This window comes from Odocoileus virginianus, chromosome 4 (genome assembly GCF_023699985.2).
Source record: "Odocoileus virginianus isolate 20LAN1187 ecotype Illinois chromosome 4, Ovbor_1.2, whole genome shotgun sequence".
In the NCBI taxonomy this organism is placed as follows: Eukaryota; Metazoa; Chordata; class Mammalia; order Artiodactyla; family Cervidae; genus Odocoileus; species Odocoileus virginianus.
The window spans coordinates 83,693,338-83,712,487 of record NC_069677.1 but is presented as its reverse complement, the minus strand read 5'-3'; the positions used below and the strand labels follow the sequence as shown (position 1 = coordinate 83,712,487).

Here is a 19,150-nt window from a genome sequence, read left to right as displayed (position 1 = left end):
ATGTCTCAGTGGGAAACGAAGGCTCTCCTGGCAACTGCGCTTCCCCAAGGCTGAGGTTTCCTGCTTCGTGACCTGGAATACCTACTTGTGACGTGACAAAGCACAAAGTCACCAGAACAGGACTGTTTCTGAGGGCCGGGCATGCACATCTGCCAAGTCAGTGCAGAGCAATGTGTCCCCACGCCGACTTCGACTTCTAACCGATTAAATACGTCCTGCTCACAACACATGGGGCCAGGGCCTGCAGACAAGGCAAGCTTGGTGTTGGCAAGGCCATGGGGCCGCCTCCAGAGAGCATCCAACATGGGGACAATTGTGGCCCGACACAGACTGCCCCAGATATAGGACAAAGGGCTCTGCCTCATAGAAACAACACAGGCCCCTAAAAGCAGACTGAACCCACTGCAAGCTCACAGGAAATGCCACACCTGGGCACCGGCTGCCAAAAGCCTTCACCAAGGAGCTGAAACCAAAAAATGCTGTAAAACTCACTGTTCTGTACCTGCCTCACCAGGAAACCCATGGCTGGTGGGGGGCACGCGTGCAGCTGACACAAGCGGGCCCTAGGGAAGGGCAAAGTCCCTGTCCCCCCACCCACACACCTCACCTTGCGAGCCCGGTGCAGCCAGAGGGCTCTCACGCCCTCCGGGGGCTCCTCACACCCATCTCCTCTCAGGCTATACTCTGCGGACTGAGGCTCTTCGGCACATGGCAGCTCCAGCAGCTCCAGCACCTGAGTCAAGAGCCCGTGGTGAGCCATGTCCTCCCTCTGCAGCCGCTCCTCCAGGTCCAGGCGCAGCAGCTCCAGGGCCCGCCGGTGCCTGCCCTGCACAGCTTGCAGCTCAGACAGGTACTGCAAGCGCAGAGCATCCAGCTGGGACGCGTGTCTGGCCTCCAACACACTAACTTCAGCAGCGTGTTTCATCTGCGACTCAGCCTCACGTGCCTCTGCCAGAGCCCACCGCTCACGCTCGAAAGAGGACCGTAGAGAGTCCACCTCGGCCTGGCGCCTGGTTTCCAGCTCCGCGGTCAGGGACAGGATGTGCTGCTGGTGTCCCTCCTGGAGAAGCCGCAGCGCGTGCGCGTGCTGCTCCTGGGCATCCCGCAGGAAGGCATCTCGCTCTGCGGCCAGTTTCTCGGTGATCGCTCTACGTTCTTCCGAAAACCTGAGACAACAAGCCAAGTGAAACCCAGAGCAGACGCGCAGCCACAAGAGCACCGCAGGGGGGCCCGCTGCCAGGGGAGAGGCCACCCCGCCTGGATCCCGCCTGCTCTCCCTCCTCCCTGGGCACCACCACCAGCCACGAGCCAACGGGGAAGGGCCCACGAAGCCAGAGGAGCTCAGGCCGGAGCCCAGCATCCCCAGTCACAAACTAGAGTGCAGGGCACAGACCCCCAGCCAGGAACCACAGATACTGCAGGAAGCAGGTATGACCGCCACTCGGCCAAGAGAGGACCTCAACAGGGAAGGGGTTGCATGGCCTACAGGAGCCCCCAGGGCTGCAAAGAGTGTTCGGAAGACTCAGAAACCGGCCTCCACGGGATGGCTCAGGGGCATGAACCAGTGGCGCTGGCTGGGAGCAGTCAGGAGGCACCCAGAGCTCCAGCAGGAACAGGGGAGAATCTGCACAGGTGCCGTGACACATCAGGTGACTCACAAGAGCTGGGACACATCTCAGGTGCCAACTGCCCACCAGCCACCATGACAGCCTCTCCATGGATCAGCCCACGAGGAGGACACTAAGGTCTCGTGAGCCTGCACATCGCACCTGTGTCCATCCAGCTCACATGGTGGGTCAGGATTTGAACTCAACCCTCAGACCCCAGGCCAGGAGTTTGTGCACCTGCCTCGAGACACTGGGGAGCAGCTGACACATGAGAAGCAGCTCCAACGATCCCAGTGCTCATCAACACCTCTGGGTACTACAGCCCAGGTCTGCAAAGAGGCAGCAAACCAAACATCCTAAGCCTACTTTAAAACTTCAGGGAAGTATGTACATAGTTGAGAAAAGCTGTTTATTTTTTTAATGAGTTTAAAAAACACAAAATTCATGAATGAGCCACACAATCTTAGGATAAAAAGGCTGAAGTTCTGCTACTAAAAAACTAAAACGTGCAAAGAACACACACACTCGTCAAAAATGCACACCTGGCCACGTGGCTCAAGGGACAGAGCCCCACAGGAAGGATGGGGATGCCATTCCTGCCAGAGGCCTGCAGCCCTGAGCCCCACACACACCCTCCTGGGGGGCGTGCCTCACCCTCCTGGAGACCCGCCTCACCCCTTGGGGGGCGTAGGGAGGGGACCTGCCTTGTCTCACTGGCCGGGGGCGGGTGGGGGAGTGGGCAGCTCTGAATATAACAGGCTGCTACAGGGACAGCACCCACCTGCTCTGGGCCACCTTCAGCTGGAGGTCGAAGTCCTCCTTTAGGTGGAGCATGGCAAGCTCCTGGTCCTGGGCTCCTGGGGCCGGGCTACAGCCCAGCTCCCGGCCACACTGGCTGCACCGCAGAGACTCGTCTCCGGTGAGTCCGAGCTCCAGCTGCCGCAGGCGGCCCTGCTGTTCCACCAGTGACCCCTCCAGGTCCAGGATCTGAGCTGCCTGCTGGTCCTGAAGTTGCCTCATCTCGGATTCTCGAAGCTCAAACCTGTTCATCATGGACCGCTTCTCAGACTCCACCTGTTCTCGCAGGTCAAGGAGCGTCTTTGTCAGCCTCTCTTCGGCTCCTCTCCGCAGGTCCTCACTTGTAACTTTCCACTCGGCCTCTCTCTCTCTGAGTTCCTGTTTCATTAGCTCAATTCTCTCCTCAGCACTCTTCAGTTCTTCCTGGTGAGCTTCAACTAAATTCTGTTTCATCTGCAACCACACAATTTTTTTTTAGAAGGAAGAAATTAAATGAAAAGATCACTGCACAATGACCCAAATCCATCTCTGAAGACAGAAGTTCTGTCCGTTATTAATACAAGCACTCGTCCCACGATGCTGGGCTGGATGAAGCACAAGTTAGAATGAAGATTGCTGGGAGAAATATCAATAACCTCAGATATGCAGATGACACCACCCTTATGGCAAAAAGCAAAGAGGAACTAAAGAGCCTCTTGATGAAGGTGCAAAAGGAGAGTGAAAAAGTTGGCTTAAAATTCAACATTCAGAAAACTAAGATCATAGCATCTGGTCCCACCATTTCATGGCAAATAGATGGGAAAACAATGGAAACAGTGACAGACTTTCTTTTCATCAGCTCCAAAAATCACCGCTGATGGTAAATGCAGCCATGAAATTAAAAGACACTTGCTCCTTCGAAGAAAAGCTATGACAAACCTAGACAGTGTATTAAAAAGCAGAGACATTATTTTGCCAATGTCTAGTCATCTAGTCAAAGCTATGGTTTCTCCAGTAGTCATGTATGGATATGTGAATTGGACCACAAAGAAAGCTGAATGCCAAATAATTAATGCTTTTGAATTGTGGTGTTGGAGAAGACTCTTGAGAGTCCCTTGGACCTCAAGGAGATCAAACCAGTCAATCCTAGAGGAAATCAGTCCTGAATATTCACTGGAAGGACTGATGTTGAAGCTGAACCTCCAATACTTTGGCCACCTGATGCAAAAAGCTGACTCATTAGAAAAGACCCTGAAAGATCGAAGGCAGGAGGAGAAGGGGACAACAGAGGATGAGATGGTTGGATGGCATAACCGACTCGATGGACATGAGTTTGAGCATGGGAGATGCTGAAGGACAGAGAAGCCTGGCATGCTGCAGTTCATGGGGTCACAAAGAAATGGACACAACTAAGTGACTGAATAACACAGTCCCACAACATATGTGAACAGAGCAATGGGAGTGTTTCTCATGCTGACAGGAATGATGGAGACTAAAAGGCACATATCTAAGACTATCTGCCTAAGTTAACCGTGTCCATTGCCCGGCACCTGGCCCCAAATGTTACCTCTAAGGCTGGCAGGTCTGCACACAGTCAAAGGGAGTCCTCCTCTGCAGTGCCAGGACAAGCTCAGGGACTCAGACATGAAAGGCACCTCCCATTAATGGGGAGCCGACACCGCCGCCCCCGCCCAGCAGAACCAGCACCACGCGGCACAGCTCACAGGCGAGTAGCAGACAGTAAGGCCAAGCTTCTGGACTTGCACCATGAATGATCCAGGTTCTACAAGGGACCTGAGCAAGAGGCTGATGAGCTGAAACCAACACTCTTAAAGGTGTTGTATGAAAAGGGACATGAACCAGAAAGCTGAACACACACAAATATCCTAATTTTCAAAACAGGAAAGAAAGTAGGTCAGCATACTGATCAATTATTGAGGAGAAAAAAAGCAAAACAAAACCAGAAAGGTCTGTGAAACTGACCTCAACTGGTTATTCAAGTCATTAAAGTTTAGGGCCTGCTCTTGCTGACAGCTGAGAATCAGCTCTAATCAGAGGAAACAACTGCAGGCTCTGGATAAGACCCAGGAGATCCAGGGCTGGGGGTCCTCACACCCAGAGTAAAGAAATACCCTGGGTGACCAACCCAGCTATGCCACGGACGTGCACCTGGAAATCCTCCTTGTTTGAACCAGAAGAGCTGGGAAGTGAGGGGAGAAGCCCACCAGGACGGGGCAGGAGGTGCTGGAATCCAGCCCAGTTCTCAGGATAGTGCCTGGTCACACATGAGCAGGTGGAGAGAAAACACAGACACAAACCAGCCCAGAAGGCCTGAGCGCACACCTTGGCCTGACGTGAGGAAGACGGGGAGGCCACTGGCCTCTGAAGGGGTCAGGGGCAGCCTCCTGGGACTGAGCCCTTGACCCGTGGGGTTGGCACTAACTCCAGGTAGATAAAGTCAAAGGTATAAAGTAAAATGGACGGAAGAAGATGCTGCATTGAAGAAAACACACTGCACTGGTCAGAGAGCAGGCAGATTTCAGCACAAAGAAACCATACCCGAGAGGGGGCACTTCACTCATGATAAAACCGTGACTTCCCAAGAAGACATAACAACCATAAACGTGCAGTTAACAGAACTAGAAAACAGTAAATACTGTGAGAGCTAAATGAGAGAGCTCGCTCCACACTCCTCTCTAGACAGTTCACATGAGGAGGTCAACCAGTGGCCCAGGAAGCACTCAGACACCTGAACATAAAACGCCATCAAGCAGAGTCTGTCCTTCAGAGACCCCTTGTGAGGCTGCAGGCCTTCACATGCCCGTCCTCACCCCCAGAGCATCAGCAGGGGGACACGTGATCTGCCCTGAAACTCGGCCTCGACGGAGGAGGACCTGGGACAGCGTCACAGGGAGGAGGGGTGGGACAGCCGCAGAACTGCCCAGATGGGTCACACTGAGAGTCACCTCAACTCCACGTCTCCAGGCCTCGGTGAGGCCGCTGGTAATTTAGGGGAGGCGCCCAAGCTGTGGGCCAGGGTCTCATCATGGCATGTCCACGGCTGCAAGTCTCAGTCAATGGAGAGAGCCTGGTGGCTGGAACAGTGCAGAAGACACAGTGGCCAAGACCTGAAGGTGGCCTCGCCACCCACCCTGGCACCCCTCTGAGGACCCAATCAGTTCCCCTAAGCCCTGCAGGCTCCATAAGAGTTAGGATTACACATTTGGGTCTGAGCTTAGGTGGCAGCTCATCCCCACCCAAGGGAAGCACCCAGCAAACACTGCTGCAGGCAGAGGGTGGAGCAGACCTCGGGGCTCGTGCTGACCAGGCCAGTTCACATGTGGCCCTGTGGACGCGGGCATCGCTGCGAGGCAAGGCATTTCAACTTACTTTCTCCAAGTCCTCTTTCAGGCAGATTTCACGCTGCAGCTTCTCCTGTAAATTTCTATTTTCCACTTTTAAGAGATCGATTTCTTCCTTGAGCTCCACTGGAAGAAGCGTAAGCTGAGCCCTGTGTGTGGTTTCCAGGCCCAAGTTTCCAGCCGGCACCTCTGTTTCCAACTCCAAGGCCGTGCTCTGTGCACACTGGAGCGGCTCCTGGGCAAGCTCTGTGGGGACCAGGGGGCAGAGTAATCAGGCTGACCCTCCAACCGACAGGACGATGAGCTTCAGAACCCCCAGACAGCTGCACATAGACCCTGAAAACCGTGGGAGCACGGTACCAGAAGGGGACACGACACATCCGTCCGCAGCCCCGTGGGCACCGCAAACCAGAACCAGACGGACAGACCCGTCCCAAGCTGTCCACACCCACTGCTGCCTCTGGTCTGGGTACTGAGGAATCGGCCCCCCAGAGCTGCCCTGGCCAGGGCTCATCACTGTCCTGGGCTGGAAGAAGAGGCACAGGGCGCAACCCAGGGGACTGGAAGATGCCAAGCAGCAGCCATGGGACACAGCTCACGCGGGCAGGAGAATGGGGAGGACAGCAGGCGTGACCCCACTCTCTGGGTCATGTGCTAGCCTTCCACAGGCCCATGCAGCTCCAAGGGACCCCAGCCCGGACCCTGAGCCGCAGGCCCTCAAAGCGAGACACGCAGACTTGCCTCCTCAGCTTGACGCAGGGCCCACGCTCTCCTGGACTCTGTGTCCAGGGCCAGACATTGCATTCACTCTCCTGGGGCCGAGGCCATGCCCAGGATGACCACAGCTTCTCCATCCCCATGGCCCCCAGGAACCCCAGGCTGCTGCCCAGGCAGGCCCTCTCCTGACACAGACGGCCTGCTTCTTGACCCGAAGGAAGGGCCTCCGGCACCCCCGCTACAGAGTCAACAGCCAGCACGCGTAGTGCCAGCGGCTCTCGTGGGATGCAGCCACGGCCCAGAACACCCCTGCAGGCTGGCCGCCATAGCAGCACTTAAGAGCATACCTTGGCCAGGCTCCTCCGAAGGTCCTGTGGGCAGCTCTCCTCCCAACGCTTCCTGCTGGGCATCCTGGGAGGACGCCCCCGCTGCTAGTTGGCACTGGTGATTTTCTTTTAACCGTGTGCGCAAACCCAGGCTCTCCTTTGGGGAGATCACAGAGGAAACCTTGTAAAGAGCCTCTCAGGCTGGCTCCCTGACCCTGCCTCCCATAGAATCCCCCACGGAACCCCCCTTCCCGCCCACACCGCCTACTGCCCACACGTCTCACTCCCAAAAGGGAAGCAGGCATACCCACTGGAGTCAGCTGTGAGCTCAGGGCCTCCCCACACCTGACGCCCACTGGAACCTGGGGCCCACCCTCCACATCCCGGGGTCAGACCTGCTGGGCCAGCCGTACGGCCAAGGCCCTTGGCTGAAGGGGTCCCACTCCGCCCCGGGATCCCCTCACTCCCTGCTCCAAGCTTCCATCCAGAGGCCATGCTGGGCCACTCCACTGAATGACGCTCCTAGACAAAGAGTCCCGAGCATCCTCACGGGAGGATGGGAGGGAGGGCAAAGGGGCCCCGAGGCTGGGTCAGCCCTTCCTGCCCCCTCCAAGAGGCAACCTGTCACCCATCTCCCTCAGAACCAACAGAGGGTCCCATCAGCCTTAACATCCAGCTCTCAATAAGCTCAAATCATCCTTTAATCAAGACTGAAGTCCTCGTATGGTCACTGGAGAAAAAACAACCTGACTGAGGGGGGGAATCAAGTGCCCCCCTCACTCAGCTCATGGTGGGTCAGGCTTCTGAGTGGAAGAGCAGACCCAGCAAGTCGGGTGAGAGCGACTCACTGTTCAGGGAAAGAGAAGGGGCCAGAGATCACCCCCGCTGAGCAACGGCCAGGGCCAGACGACAAAACAAAAACAAAACACAGGAGAGTGGGGGCAGGGAGCTGAGAGCAAGGGCTGCCAACTTTGGAGAAACAGGCAGAAACACGGAGGCGACACCCAAACACGTAAAAAGACATCCTGGCTCATTGACAACCCAGGAGTCACAGCCAGAGATTTACTGGCCAGGGTCAGCGTTGGCCAGAGGGACGTGAGGGGTCCCACACCCAGCTCGGGGGAGTTCCACCAGGCACCCTCAGTCCACATGACATGTCAACACGTCAAATACACACCAGGCACAGGCATCCACCACGCACACAAGCCCACACACAGGACTTCTGCTCAAACACACATACACTCTATGTTTTTACATTCCCTCAGATGATGAGACAATTTACAAACCTATGAGGAGAAGAAACAGGGACAGAGGTGATCTGCGAGCCAGCGGTGAGCAGCTGGAGAGCGCAGGCACACAGAAGGCTCGGAGGAGCGCGCATGAGCTGCCCACACACCCGGGAGGCCAGGCAGGGGGCGCAGAGGTAACTGCGAGACCTCCAGGGGTACAGATCATGGAGGCTGGCAAGGGGTGGGGACCCCACTGTGTCCCTCACCTCATGGAGCCCAGCTGGAGACTGATAGAGACCAATGGCCCTGCGAGAGAAGGCTGCCCCCACACCCGGGTGGAGCCCCCCCCAGTCAGACAGCCCCCAAGATCCCACAGTGCTTCACGCCTCCTGGGACGGCTCAGCCTCGGGGCACCAACCAACGCACAGAGCACCATCGTCCCACATAACACAGACACCCAGATGGATGGAGACAGAGCAGAAACCTCTCAACACTAACAGTCCCCTTCAGGGAAGAGACCAAGAGCACTCCATCCCTGACACTGAGCAGAGAACGCAGACTAGAACACAGAGCAAAAAAGTAAAGCCCTTAGAAATTAAAAATGATTGGCACTTCCCTGGGGGTCCAGAAGTTAAGACTCCTTATTTTAGATGCAGGGAGCGTGGGTTCAATCTCTGATCAGGGAACTAAGATCCCACATGTCGTGTGGCGTGGCCAAAAAATGCCAACATAAGAAAACTTTTAAATGATAATGGAGATAAGGAATTCAGCCTCAGAATTAGAGAGAAGATCTCCTACCCCCAAAGACGCCTAAAGAAATATAAGAAGAGAAATGCGGACTGAAGGACACCAGCGGTTTCACTCTGGAGGCCCCGTGTGACACTCGCTCACAGGAGTCTCAGAAAACAAAGTGCGCAAAAGAACAGTTGCCCAAACAGCTGAGAAGCAGCTCAAGACGTCTACCTTGCTTCCCTCGCCGTGCACTGAACCCAGGGACAGTAAGGCATGACCGTGGAAGCTGGAAAAAACTCGAGGAGTCGCAGGAACTGCAGACACATTTATTATCTCCTGACTAGCACAGCAGCCGTAGCAGCAGATACACTGTATTCTCTCCTGGTTGACCCAGCAGACACAGTGGTAAGGCAGCCTCAAGGGCTTTTCAGGTGGAGCTTATTTATGCTTACAGAGCAGAAGTAGCCTATGGCCAAGTGGGCTCATCGCGAAGCACAGGGCAATAAGTGCTCTCAGCTGTTACACAAACATGTATTTACACAACACGGGGCGAGAGAGCCTGACCACACCATCTTGGTTAATCTGCTCTCTCCCTAGTGTCCCAGACTGAGGAGCGTCAAGGCCCTACCTTTTCCTAGTATGAAAAACGGACCCAGACCCAGACCAAGTGCCGTCACAGGACTCTGAGGAGCATGGGGGGCTGAGAGCTGCCGGAGGCTCCCTGGGTTGAAATGGCGTGGGCTGCCATTTCCATCTCCAGGCGATCTTTCCCACCCAGGAATCGAAACCAGGTCTCCTGCACTGCAGGCAGATTCTTTACTGACTGAGGTATGAGGGAATCCCTGATGAATGTTGTGGTGTGTGTGGCTTTTCAAATTAGTGTTTTTGTTTTCTTTGGGTAAATACTCAGGAGTGGAACTGCTGTATCTATTTTTAATTTTTTGAGGAACCTCCTTCAAGTCAGACTGATAGCACAGCCTTGTCCAGCGCTGGGGCCGGGAGGACAAAGAAGCCACTCGCCCCCTGGAGCTCTTCATTCAAAACAGGTGCACAAGGCTTCCAGCATCACAGAGAGCCCTGTGACCCCACTGCCATGGAGGGCAGAGAGGCCAGAGACGAATGGCATGGAGGCCACTGGCAGAAGAGCACAGGGCCACGGCCAACACGCCCAGCACGCACGCACCCAGCACGTCCCTCTCAGCTCAGGTCACCAGCATGCGTGAGGCAGGCGGTCGGGGAGCTTGCGGAGAGTGTGGGACCTGGGCAGGACCCAAGCTGCCATCCACCTGCCTGCAAGTCATGCTCTGAACCAGCCAGGTGGTCGTTTTAAACAAGCAGACATAGTCAGCCTGTGGAGATGCCAGAGACACAAGAGTAAGCCTCCCTCCACTTGACAATGTCACAGAAGAAAGCTTCTGTGAAAAGGATGGAAATCCAGATTTGAGAACATAAAGATAGCCCATTTGCCAACTAAAGATTAATGAAACACAGCCTTCTCATGATATACTGAGATGCTCATATACCTCAGTAGCGCACACACACACACAGACTGATTAAAAAGCAGGCAGAGACCTGCAACAGACATTTCTCCAAAAAAGACACCTAGACAGCAAACAGTTATGTGAAAAGACACTCTACATCATGAATCGTCAGAGAGATACAGATCAAAACCACAGTGAGGTATCAGCTCATACCTGTTAGAGCAGCTACTGCTAAAAAAACAAATAACAAATGTCATCAAGGGTGTGGAGAAAAGGGAACGCTTGTACACTGCTGGAGGGAAAGTAAACTGGTGCAGCCCCTGTGGAAGACAGGAAGGAGGTTCCTCAAAAAACTAAAAACAGATACAGCAGTTCCACTCCTGAGTATTTACCCAAAGAAAACAAAAACACTAACTCGAAAAGCCACACACCTCAACATTCATCAGGGATTCCCTCATACCTCAGTCAGTAAAGAATCTACCTGCAATGCAGGAGACCTTGGTTTCGATTCCTGGGTGGGAAAGATCGTGTGGAAATGGAAATGGCAACCCACGCCTGAAGAATCTCATGGACAGAGAAGCCTGGTGGGCTACAGTCCATGCAGTTGCGAGAGTGGGACACGACTTAGCAACTAAACCACCACCACCACCATTCACAGCAGCACTATTTACAACAGTCGCGACGTGGAAGCAGCCCGAGTGTCCATTTGCAGACAGACAGATGAAGAAGGTGTGGCACCTACACACGTACTGACCCACACACACACACACAGGAAGTGCTGCTCGGCCACAGGAGAGGAGGGCCCGGGACCGCACGGCCGCTCCCTGAAGAGGAGGACCAGAGCGTCACACTGACTGGGACCAGTCAGACCGAGAGAGGCACTGCATGGTCTCACTTCCCTGTGGACGCTAAAGACCCACCTCCGGGAGAAGAGACTGGGGCTGCCAGAGGCGGTAGAGGGGTTGTGGGCGAAGGCGTCAAACCTCTGGTCAGAGGATATGAGTCCCAGGGTGACCGCACAGCACAGGGTACAGTCAACAAGGCTGCACTGTCTGTCTACAGGCACTGAGAAGGGGATCTTACAAGTTCTCATCAGGGCACAGTCAACAACACCACACCATCTGTCTACAGGTGCTAAGAAAGGAGATCTTACAAGTTATCATCGGGGCACAGTCAACAATACTGTATGTCTATCTACAGGCACTGAGAAAGATCTTACAGGCTGTCATCAGGGTACAGTCAACAACACTGTACTGTCTCTCTACAGGTGCTGGGAGAGGGATCTTATCATTAGGGTATAGTCAACAACACCCTGGTGTCTGTCCATAGACACTGAGAGAGAGATGTTGCAAGTTCTCATCAGGTACAGTCAACAAAGCCATACTGTCTGTCTACAGATGCTGAGAAGGATCTTATGAGTTCTCATCGGGGTACAGTCAACAACACTGTACTGTCTGTCTATAGGTGCTGAGAGAGGGATTTTACAAGTTCTCATCAGGGTACAGTCAACAACACTGTACTGTCTGTCTACAGATGCTGAGAAGGATCTTACAAGTTCTCATCGGGGTACAGTCAACAACACTGTACTGTCTGTCTACAGGTGCTGGGAGAGGGATTTTACAAGTTCTCACTGGGGTACAGTCAGCAACACTGTGGTGTCCGTCTACAGACACTGAGAGAGGGATCTTACATGTTCTCATCAGGTACAGTCAACAAAGCCATACTGTCTGTCTACAGATGCTGAGAGAGATCTTACAAGTTCTCATTGAAAGAAAAACGCTGACTCTGTGGAGGTGTAGGTTCAGCAGACTGACCAAGGAGACCCGTCACATCACACCCAGGCATTCGGTCATCACACCAACACTGGATACTCAGGTCCCGTCAGACACCTCAAGACAACAAAGCCAGCCCATCACCTCAAGCTGCTCCCGCTGAAGGCTGAGTCCATCAAGATGGTCTCTTTCTTCTTCTGATGTCTCTTCCAAACAGGCACTGGGTGAATTCAAAGAGAAGCTGTGCTGTAAGAGCCTGATGTGGCACCTTCCACTGAGTCCCACTGTCCCTGGGACCCCACTTCTGTGCCAATCTGCGGGGCCACGCCCACCCACTTTGGCCAGATGTCACCAACCACACCCACGTGCAGACCAGCACCAGCTTCAACATCACCAGGCCAAGACCCAAACAATCAGTGTATTCTCCTGGGCTGGGCTGGAAGCCACTCACCTGGTTCCCATGGCCTCCAGCAGGGAGTCATCCCTTCCCTCCTGCAGCCGCCGCTGCAACAGGGTCAGGTCCTCCTGGTAGCTCTGCTCAGCCTCCCTCAGCTTCTCTTCGAAATAGAGCCTCAGCTGCTCCAGCTCGGACTCGTGCCGGCTCCTCTCCTGCTGCTGCTGCTGCTCCAAGTCTCTCTTCAGGAGCTCCAGCTCCTCCACGTGAGACGCCCGGGCCAGGAGCTGCTCGCGCAACTCTTTACGGGTGGACACAAGCAAGCATCTCAGACATGGCACGCGGGGAAATGAGACACTGAAGGCCCCACCGTGCAGGGCCAGCACAGAAGTGTAAGGCGGGGGCCCCATCCCCCCCCAGAACCTGCGGATGCACAAAGGCCCCCAGGGCTTGTGCTACGAGCACAGGGCCTGGCGCGGGGAGACCACCCAGGCGGCCTCAGCAAACCCCAGGGCCCCTCGAGGGCAGAGGGCTTTCTCAGGCTGGCTCCCCAAGCCACAGGGACTCTGAAGACAGAGGAGGGGCCGCCTCTGCGCCACCAGCCACAGGAGATGGGACCTCGGTCCCACAGCACTGGATTCTGTCAACGGGAAGTCAGGTCATGGCAGAGCCCAGCACCTTGACCTCAGCTGTGGGTGACCCTGGGCAGAAACAGCCACGCCAGCTCAGACTCCCAAGCTAGTAAACGTGGGTGGTTTTAAGCTGCTGAGGTGGTGGTATTTTGTTTACAGCAACAGAACAGTAATACAGGCCATAAAAACTGTCACCACCACCACTATTCTGATTAAGAGGTGCTGCCAGCTGGCCCACTGCAGCCAGTGACCAGCTTTCAAATAATGGGGAAGGAGACAGGTTACTGTCCCAAATCTACGTCCCCCATGAGGGCCGTAACCGCACAGGCTGTAACCCACGTGTGCAAGCACATCTGAAGCCCACCCTCAAGTCAGTCCACCAGCTCTGCCTGGAGCCACTCTCTCCTGGGACCACCAGGGTGGGTACGGGACACGGCTGGGGCCTACGCACCCCCTCGGCCATCGGGGTGATCTTGGGTCCTTTCTCATAACTCTGTCCTTTGTTCCCAACAACATGACAGGGCAGATTCTACTGTTCGAGGCCTGTGTGCAGAGCAGCAGACACGCCCATGCCTCTTGGCCCTGCGCTCTTGACGGGGGTCTTGTGCCCTCAGTAAACGTGGCATCACCCTCCAAAATCACAGCTCAGAGCCACAGGAGCCTGACAACAGTTGCCACAGGTGACCTTGCAGGCCCAAGAGGTGATATGCAGCAAGGCACACTGTGACCCGAGTTTCCTTATGAGAACAACGTTTCCACGGTGCTTAACCAAGCCCCATCAGGAGCCCAGTCTCACATGGTGCATATTAACATGAAGGAGGACACAGGCTTCCAGAATCATCACGAGCTCACCTACGGGGAAACATGGGGGCCGCCACAGCTCCATACAGTGACGCCACAGATCTCAAAATTCACACAGGTTTACAAGACCACTTTTTTGGGCCTGCAAAACTGTTAAGTTCTAGTTTGGGGTTTCAGCAGTTCAAACTGCACCTTTCCCTTCTGGGGACCTGGATTGGGAACACAAGATGCTCACCACTCAGCTCCTGCCTACTGGACCTCGCGGACTCAAGCTGGGCCCCCAGGCACTGGATCTCCTCCTGGGACCGAGCCTGCAGCTCCTCATAGGATGCGCGCAGTCTCTCCAGCTAGAAAAGCAGGCACAGTGTGGGCGCCGGGCTGTGGCCCTAGCACCAGGTGAGAACATGCAGCCGCCTCAGCCCAAGCCCACCCCACCCCCCAGTCGGCAGCCCCGAGCCCATCCAGAGGAATCCATGGTAGCCACGGTCTCATGTGTGGATGCCTCTCAGGCTGTGGCCTTGTTCCCTGCAGAGACCTGCCCCCTACTTTGTCAGGGAGGGTGGAGAAGCCCCCTCCCACCAGCCCCTTTCACCATCTGTGACCTTGGCCCCTTAACCCCATGCAGCCTGTTTGGTTTTCTCCAAGTTGCCTGGTCAACCTCCCTGGGAAGCATGTCCTCTTTCAGGGTAAACAGAGCTTACATACCAAGTGTGTGCCACGTGCCAGCCAACCCTGCACCACTGGAGCTGAGGCACACCACCCGCCCTCCTGGGGGCCTGGTTAGAGTGGCTGCCCAGCCCCTGAAGTCACCAGCATGGGGCCAAGCCTCCAAAGGAGCGAGGGTGGTACTGGCCTGCAGCTGCCTGCTGCCTGTGAAATGGGACCTTCCTTTTTCAGGGCACAGGACAGAAGACGCCCCTCTGGCTGCCTGTCCCCAGGATGGGGGGCTGCCACAGGCCCCGCCCAGCCATCCTGGCCTCTGTCTGGAGGAGAGACAGCAGCAGGGCCAGATCCGGCTCCTTCTGGGCTCCACGACTCTCCTCCCCGAAAACCCATTCACCAGCCTCAGCTAACTCCATCTGCCAGTCACTTCCTGATTTCTTGAATCAACGCATGGAGCACTGCTTGGCTCTTGGTCTTGGTGACAAAGGCCCTTCAGGTCCCTGAATGAGATATGTCCACATCACCCACACTTTGGTACGTGGAGTTCCACTGGAATAAAGTTCTGAAGATGTGAGCAGCAGAACCTTGAACCTTTGATGGCTGGAGCCTACAGGGGTGCTTGTCAACATCACGAATTCTCCAAGGGTAGGACTGGATACCATCATTAAGTCACAATCACAGACTTTACCTCCTGATGTGGCTACCTACTGCCTCCAGCAAATACTAAGAGTCCCTTTGAACTAGGGCTTAGAGTATAGAGGTCCCTCAAAAGACTAAAAACAAAAATGCCATATGCCCCAGCCACTCCTGAGTATACACCCGAAAAAATGGAAAAACTAATTTAAAAAGATACATGCAAAAAAATAAATAAATAAAAAAGATACATGCACCCCGAAGCAACCTAAGGATCCACTGACAGAAAAGTGGATAGAGAAGATGTGGACACATATATAATGGAATACTGCCCGCACGCGCAGTCACGTCTGACTGTTGGGACCCCATGGACTGCAGCCCACCAGGCTCACTCTCCAGGCAAGAATACTGGAGTGGACTGCCATTTCTTCCTCCAGAGAATCTTCCCGACCCAGAGATTGAACCTGCATCTCCTACGCCTCCTGCATTGGCCAGCAGGTTCTTTACCATTGAGCCATGTGGGATTCCCATAATGGAACACTATGCAGCCATTTAAAACAAAAAAATACTGCCATCCACAGAAACATGGATGGACTGGAGAATCTTACACCAAGTGAAATAAGTCAGAAGGAGAAAGACAAACACTGTATATTATCAGTAACATATGAAATCTAAAAAATAAAACAAATATATATACAAAAAGACTCACAGTTATAAAGAACAAATTACGGACATCAGTGTGGAGAGGGAAGGGCAAGTTAGGGGAGGGGATTAAGAGGTACAAACTATTAAGTATAACTCAGTATAAAATCAACTATAAGAACATATCGTACAACACAGAATACAGACAATGTTTCATTATAACTATAAATAAAATATAATCTTTAAAAATTGGGAATCACTATGTTGTATGTCTAAAACTCACACAATAATTGTAAACCACCTATACCTCAACTTAAAAGTGAAAAAACACCACAAATTAGGGCTTAAGTGTTGGCTGAGGACAGAGCGTGAATCCAACCCAAGGTCTCCTCAACTCCCTCCTGCACTGACAGTTCAAATAAAGAAGCCAGCGCCTACCTCAAGCTGGTTCTGCTTCTCCTTCTTTTGGAACTTCAGCTCCAGCTCCTCCAAGTACTGGCAGTGCTCCAGCTGCAGGTCTGCACGCAGCTTGCTCAGGGAGGCCTCATGCTGGGCCTCCTGCGCCTGAAGGGAACCTGCAAACGGGCCGGGGCCTCAGTCTGTGACGGCACAGTGTCCTCCGCCTGCAGCGACAGCTGCATGCACAGCATGTCCCCAGGCTCCCTGCAGACCCTGTTTTCTCAAGACTCTGTTCTTAGGACTCCGCTCTCCTCTGGGACAGAGGGAGGGAAGGAGGAAGGGGAAGGCACAGGCCAGCAGACAGTGCCTATTGCCAGTGGGTGTCACCGTGTAACAGAAAGTGAACAACTACATATTACTTTTTTGGTAGCAAAACAAACATGTTCCAGTAGCAGAACACGTAAAAACTGTCTCTGAAACGAAGGATTCTGGAAATTTCAGGGAACCCGAGAGGCCTGTGACCCAGGAGGCAGGACCACACTGGCTCTGTCCGGCTGGTCCGTCACATGGCAATCTCTCTAGGATAATGCAGGAAAACCAGGCCCTCCAGACTTGCTCATTTTACTTAAAGACTCACATTCAGCTTGATTTTTGGCTTGAAAAACCTTTTCTAACTCTGCTTTCTGTTGTGCCAATTCTTTCTTAAACTGGTTTTGTAAATTCTCCAGTTCTGACCGATGCTTTTCCAATAATTCCCGGCGTAGGTTTTCTAAACACGAATCTCTCTCGGATTCCCAGTCTTGCTTCAGAATCTAATTTAAATGAGAAAGAGGAAATGATAACAAATGGTTGATTACTGAGGTAAAAATATTTCAACTTCGCATTCAAAACCCAGTCATCCCTGCTCAGACCAGACTGTGAGTACAGCACATGGCTTGAGACGTCCAGTCAGACAGGAACAGCAGCAGGCAAACATCCCAGGACATGAGGGCCTGGACCACCAGCCAGGAACAGGAGTGGTCTCGGAGCAAAAGCACAGGAACTCAGCTGCCGAGTCAGGCATCCGTCAGCCACACAGACCCAGGCGCTATAGCAATGTCACCAAGCTCTGCAGGGCCAGACTCCGCCCAAGCGCCCCGAGCTGGACAGCTGGGACTGAGGGTGCCCTGAGTTGAGGCGTAAGGCTGTCCTCCACTTGCCACCTGTCCAGAGTGGCCAGGACACAGTCTCCAACACCACTCACTTCCACTACCGTCACCAGCGCCAAGAGCTCTTCTGCAAAGGTGGACTTGAAAAAGGTATGGGTCACAAGAGTCAAAAGTTTGGTGAGGGACTTCCTCAGAAAAGAGCTAATTCTGTTACACGCTAAATCATAACTCTTCCCCCAAAAAGGGGGCGTGGAGTGGGAGCAGCAGGACAAGCAGAGCACCAGCCAGCGTGCTCAACGCTGTCAGCACACCGACCTCTGCCTTCACCCTCTGGGACGCTTATCCCGTAACTCCACCCACTCATGGCTTCCTAAGTGGTGTCCGCGTCTCCCGTCCCTGAGGACTGAGGTCTGTGTCCTGAGCACAGCCAGGGCCAGGCCACAGGACTGCTCAGAAGCCAGACGGGAGGGAAGTGCCTCCCATCACACCAGGCCACACAAAAGACACGAGCAGTTGCTGAGGAATCCACACCGGGCAGGGAAAGCCGTGCGCCACGCTGCTCTGGCAACGCCAGCCACGAGTGCATTGTGAGAATCAAGTGGGAGACCCCGGGGAGCGAGGGAAACAGCACCTACACGGAATGACATCTTCCCATCCTATGTACCTCTATCATCTGGGCATTTTTTTCCATTTCTGATTGTAGCTTCTCCTTCAGCTCAGCTGCAAGACAAACAAACATAACAAGTGGCTCAGATCACCGAAGCTCAGACATCCCCATAGTCTGGTTCCCCAGAGAGGACAAGGCTCTGGCACCACAGGCCACTCCACAGAACACTCGCCAACACCAACAGGACAGGACAGGATACACCTGTGAGAATCGAGGTGAAGATGGCTGCTTTGATTAGCAAATCACACTTGTGCCCAACAGAGGACAGCAGACGTCCAGCCAGAGCAACAGTTTAGGAGGGCCATGTGAGGCTGACTCTGGGCCTCGCAGATCCTTGAGCCCACCTCATCCTTCTGCTAGTAGAACCTCTACCCATCCACCCCGCACCAGGCCCCACATACACCCAGGGCCTGGAGTCCAAGATCCTGCAGGGCCAGCTTCCACGCTGCATGCTGGACAGGTAAAGGGAGACAGGTAAAGATGTTTCAGGTCCCAATAGCTCCCCACCGGGAGGGAAAAAGCACTAGAAAAGAGGCGCCAGGGGCAGAGGAGGAAATGAACTGGGCCAGGGGGTGCAGCCGAGCGTGGAGCTGGGGGAGCAGCAGCAGGCGACAGCCAGCACCACCAGGTGCCGGGGGGGCGGCCCAGCAAGCCCGGGATCCACGCAGAGACCAGCCACTGCTCTGCAAGGGCAGGCTCCACCAGGTCCAGGGGGGCCCCGCCCGTGGCAGAGCTGCAGGGAGCGGAGGGCAGATGGGCCTCTCGGGACTGTTCCCAGCGGTGCTGGTGGAGGAAACAGCATCACAACAGGCCTAGGACAAGCATGTTTCATATTTTTAAAATTTAACAAAAGCAGGGGAGGACACGGAATAATCCTGTGTTTGCAGGAATCTCTGTGAAGATGCATCAGAGGACTAAGGAGGATGCTTCTGGGGGGTTGGGGGGCAGGAGAGGAAGACTCTGCAACCCAGAGTGGGTCAGAGAAAACAGCCCGGGGACTCTTCTGGGGGGAAAACGTTCCGAGCATGAAAATCAAGAAAAACCACCAAACTGCTGCCTTGAAACCGTTTTAAATGGGTGAGTTACATAGTATTTGAATTACAGCTCAATAAAACTATTACGTAAAAATTGATTTTTACAAAGATACCAACAAAAAATGTACCAAGAA

The 19,150-nt window shown here is 54.1% G+C and overlaps 1 protein-coding gene across 10 annotated transcripts in view; it reads right to left on the bottom strand.

The window, feature by feature from the left end:
• The window catches only part of PCNT (pericentrin), a 107,160-nt gene that overhangs the window by 75,793 nt on the left and 12,217 nt on the right, over window positions 1-19,150 (bottom strand). For all 10 annotated transcript variants that reach the window (XM_070466928.1, XM_070466934.1, XM_070466931.1 and 7 more), the window contains 10 exons: window positions 17,980-18,035; window positions 16,805-16,979; window positions 16,207-16,343; window positions 14,066-14,177; window positions 12,455-12,698; window positions 12,148-12,223; window positions 6,811-6,946; window positions 5,775-5,992; window positions 2,389-2,858; window positions 608-1,166 (listed from right to left, as the gene is read on the bottom strand). In XM_070466928.1, the coding sequence (XP_070323029.1) occupies window positions 608-1,166; window positions 2,389-2,858; window positions 5,775-5,992; window positions 6,811-6,946; window positions 12,148-12,223; window positions 12,455-12,698; window positions 14,066-14,177; window positions 16,207-16,343; window positions 16,805-16,979; window positions 17,980-18,035 (2,183 nt within the window). The remainder of the gene's footprint in view (window positions 1-607; window positions 1,167-2,388; window positions 2,859-5,774; window positions 5,993-6,810; window positions 6,947-12,147; window positions 12,224-12,454; window positions 12,699-14,065; window positions 14,178-16,206; window positions 16,344-16,804; window positions 16,980-17,979; window positions 18,036-19,150) is intronic.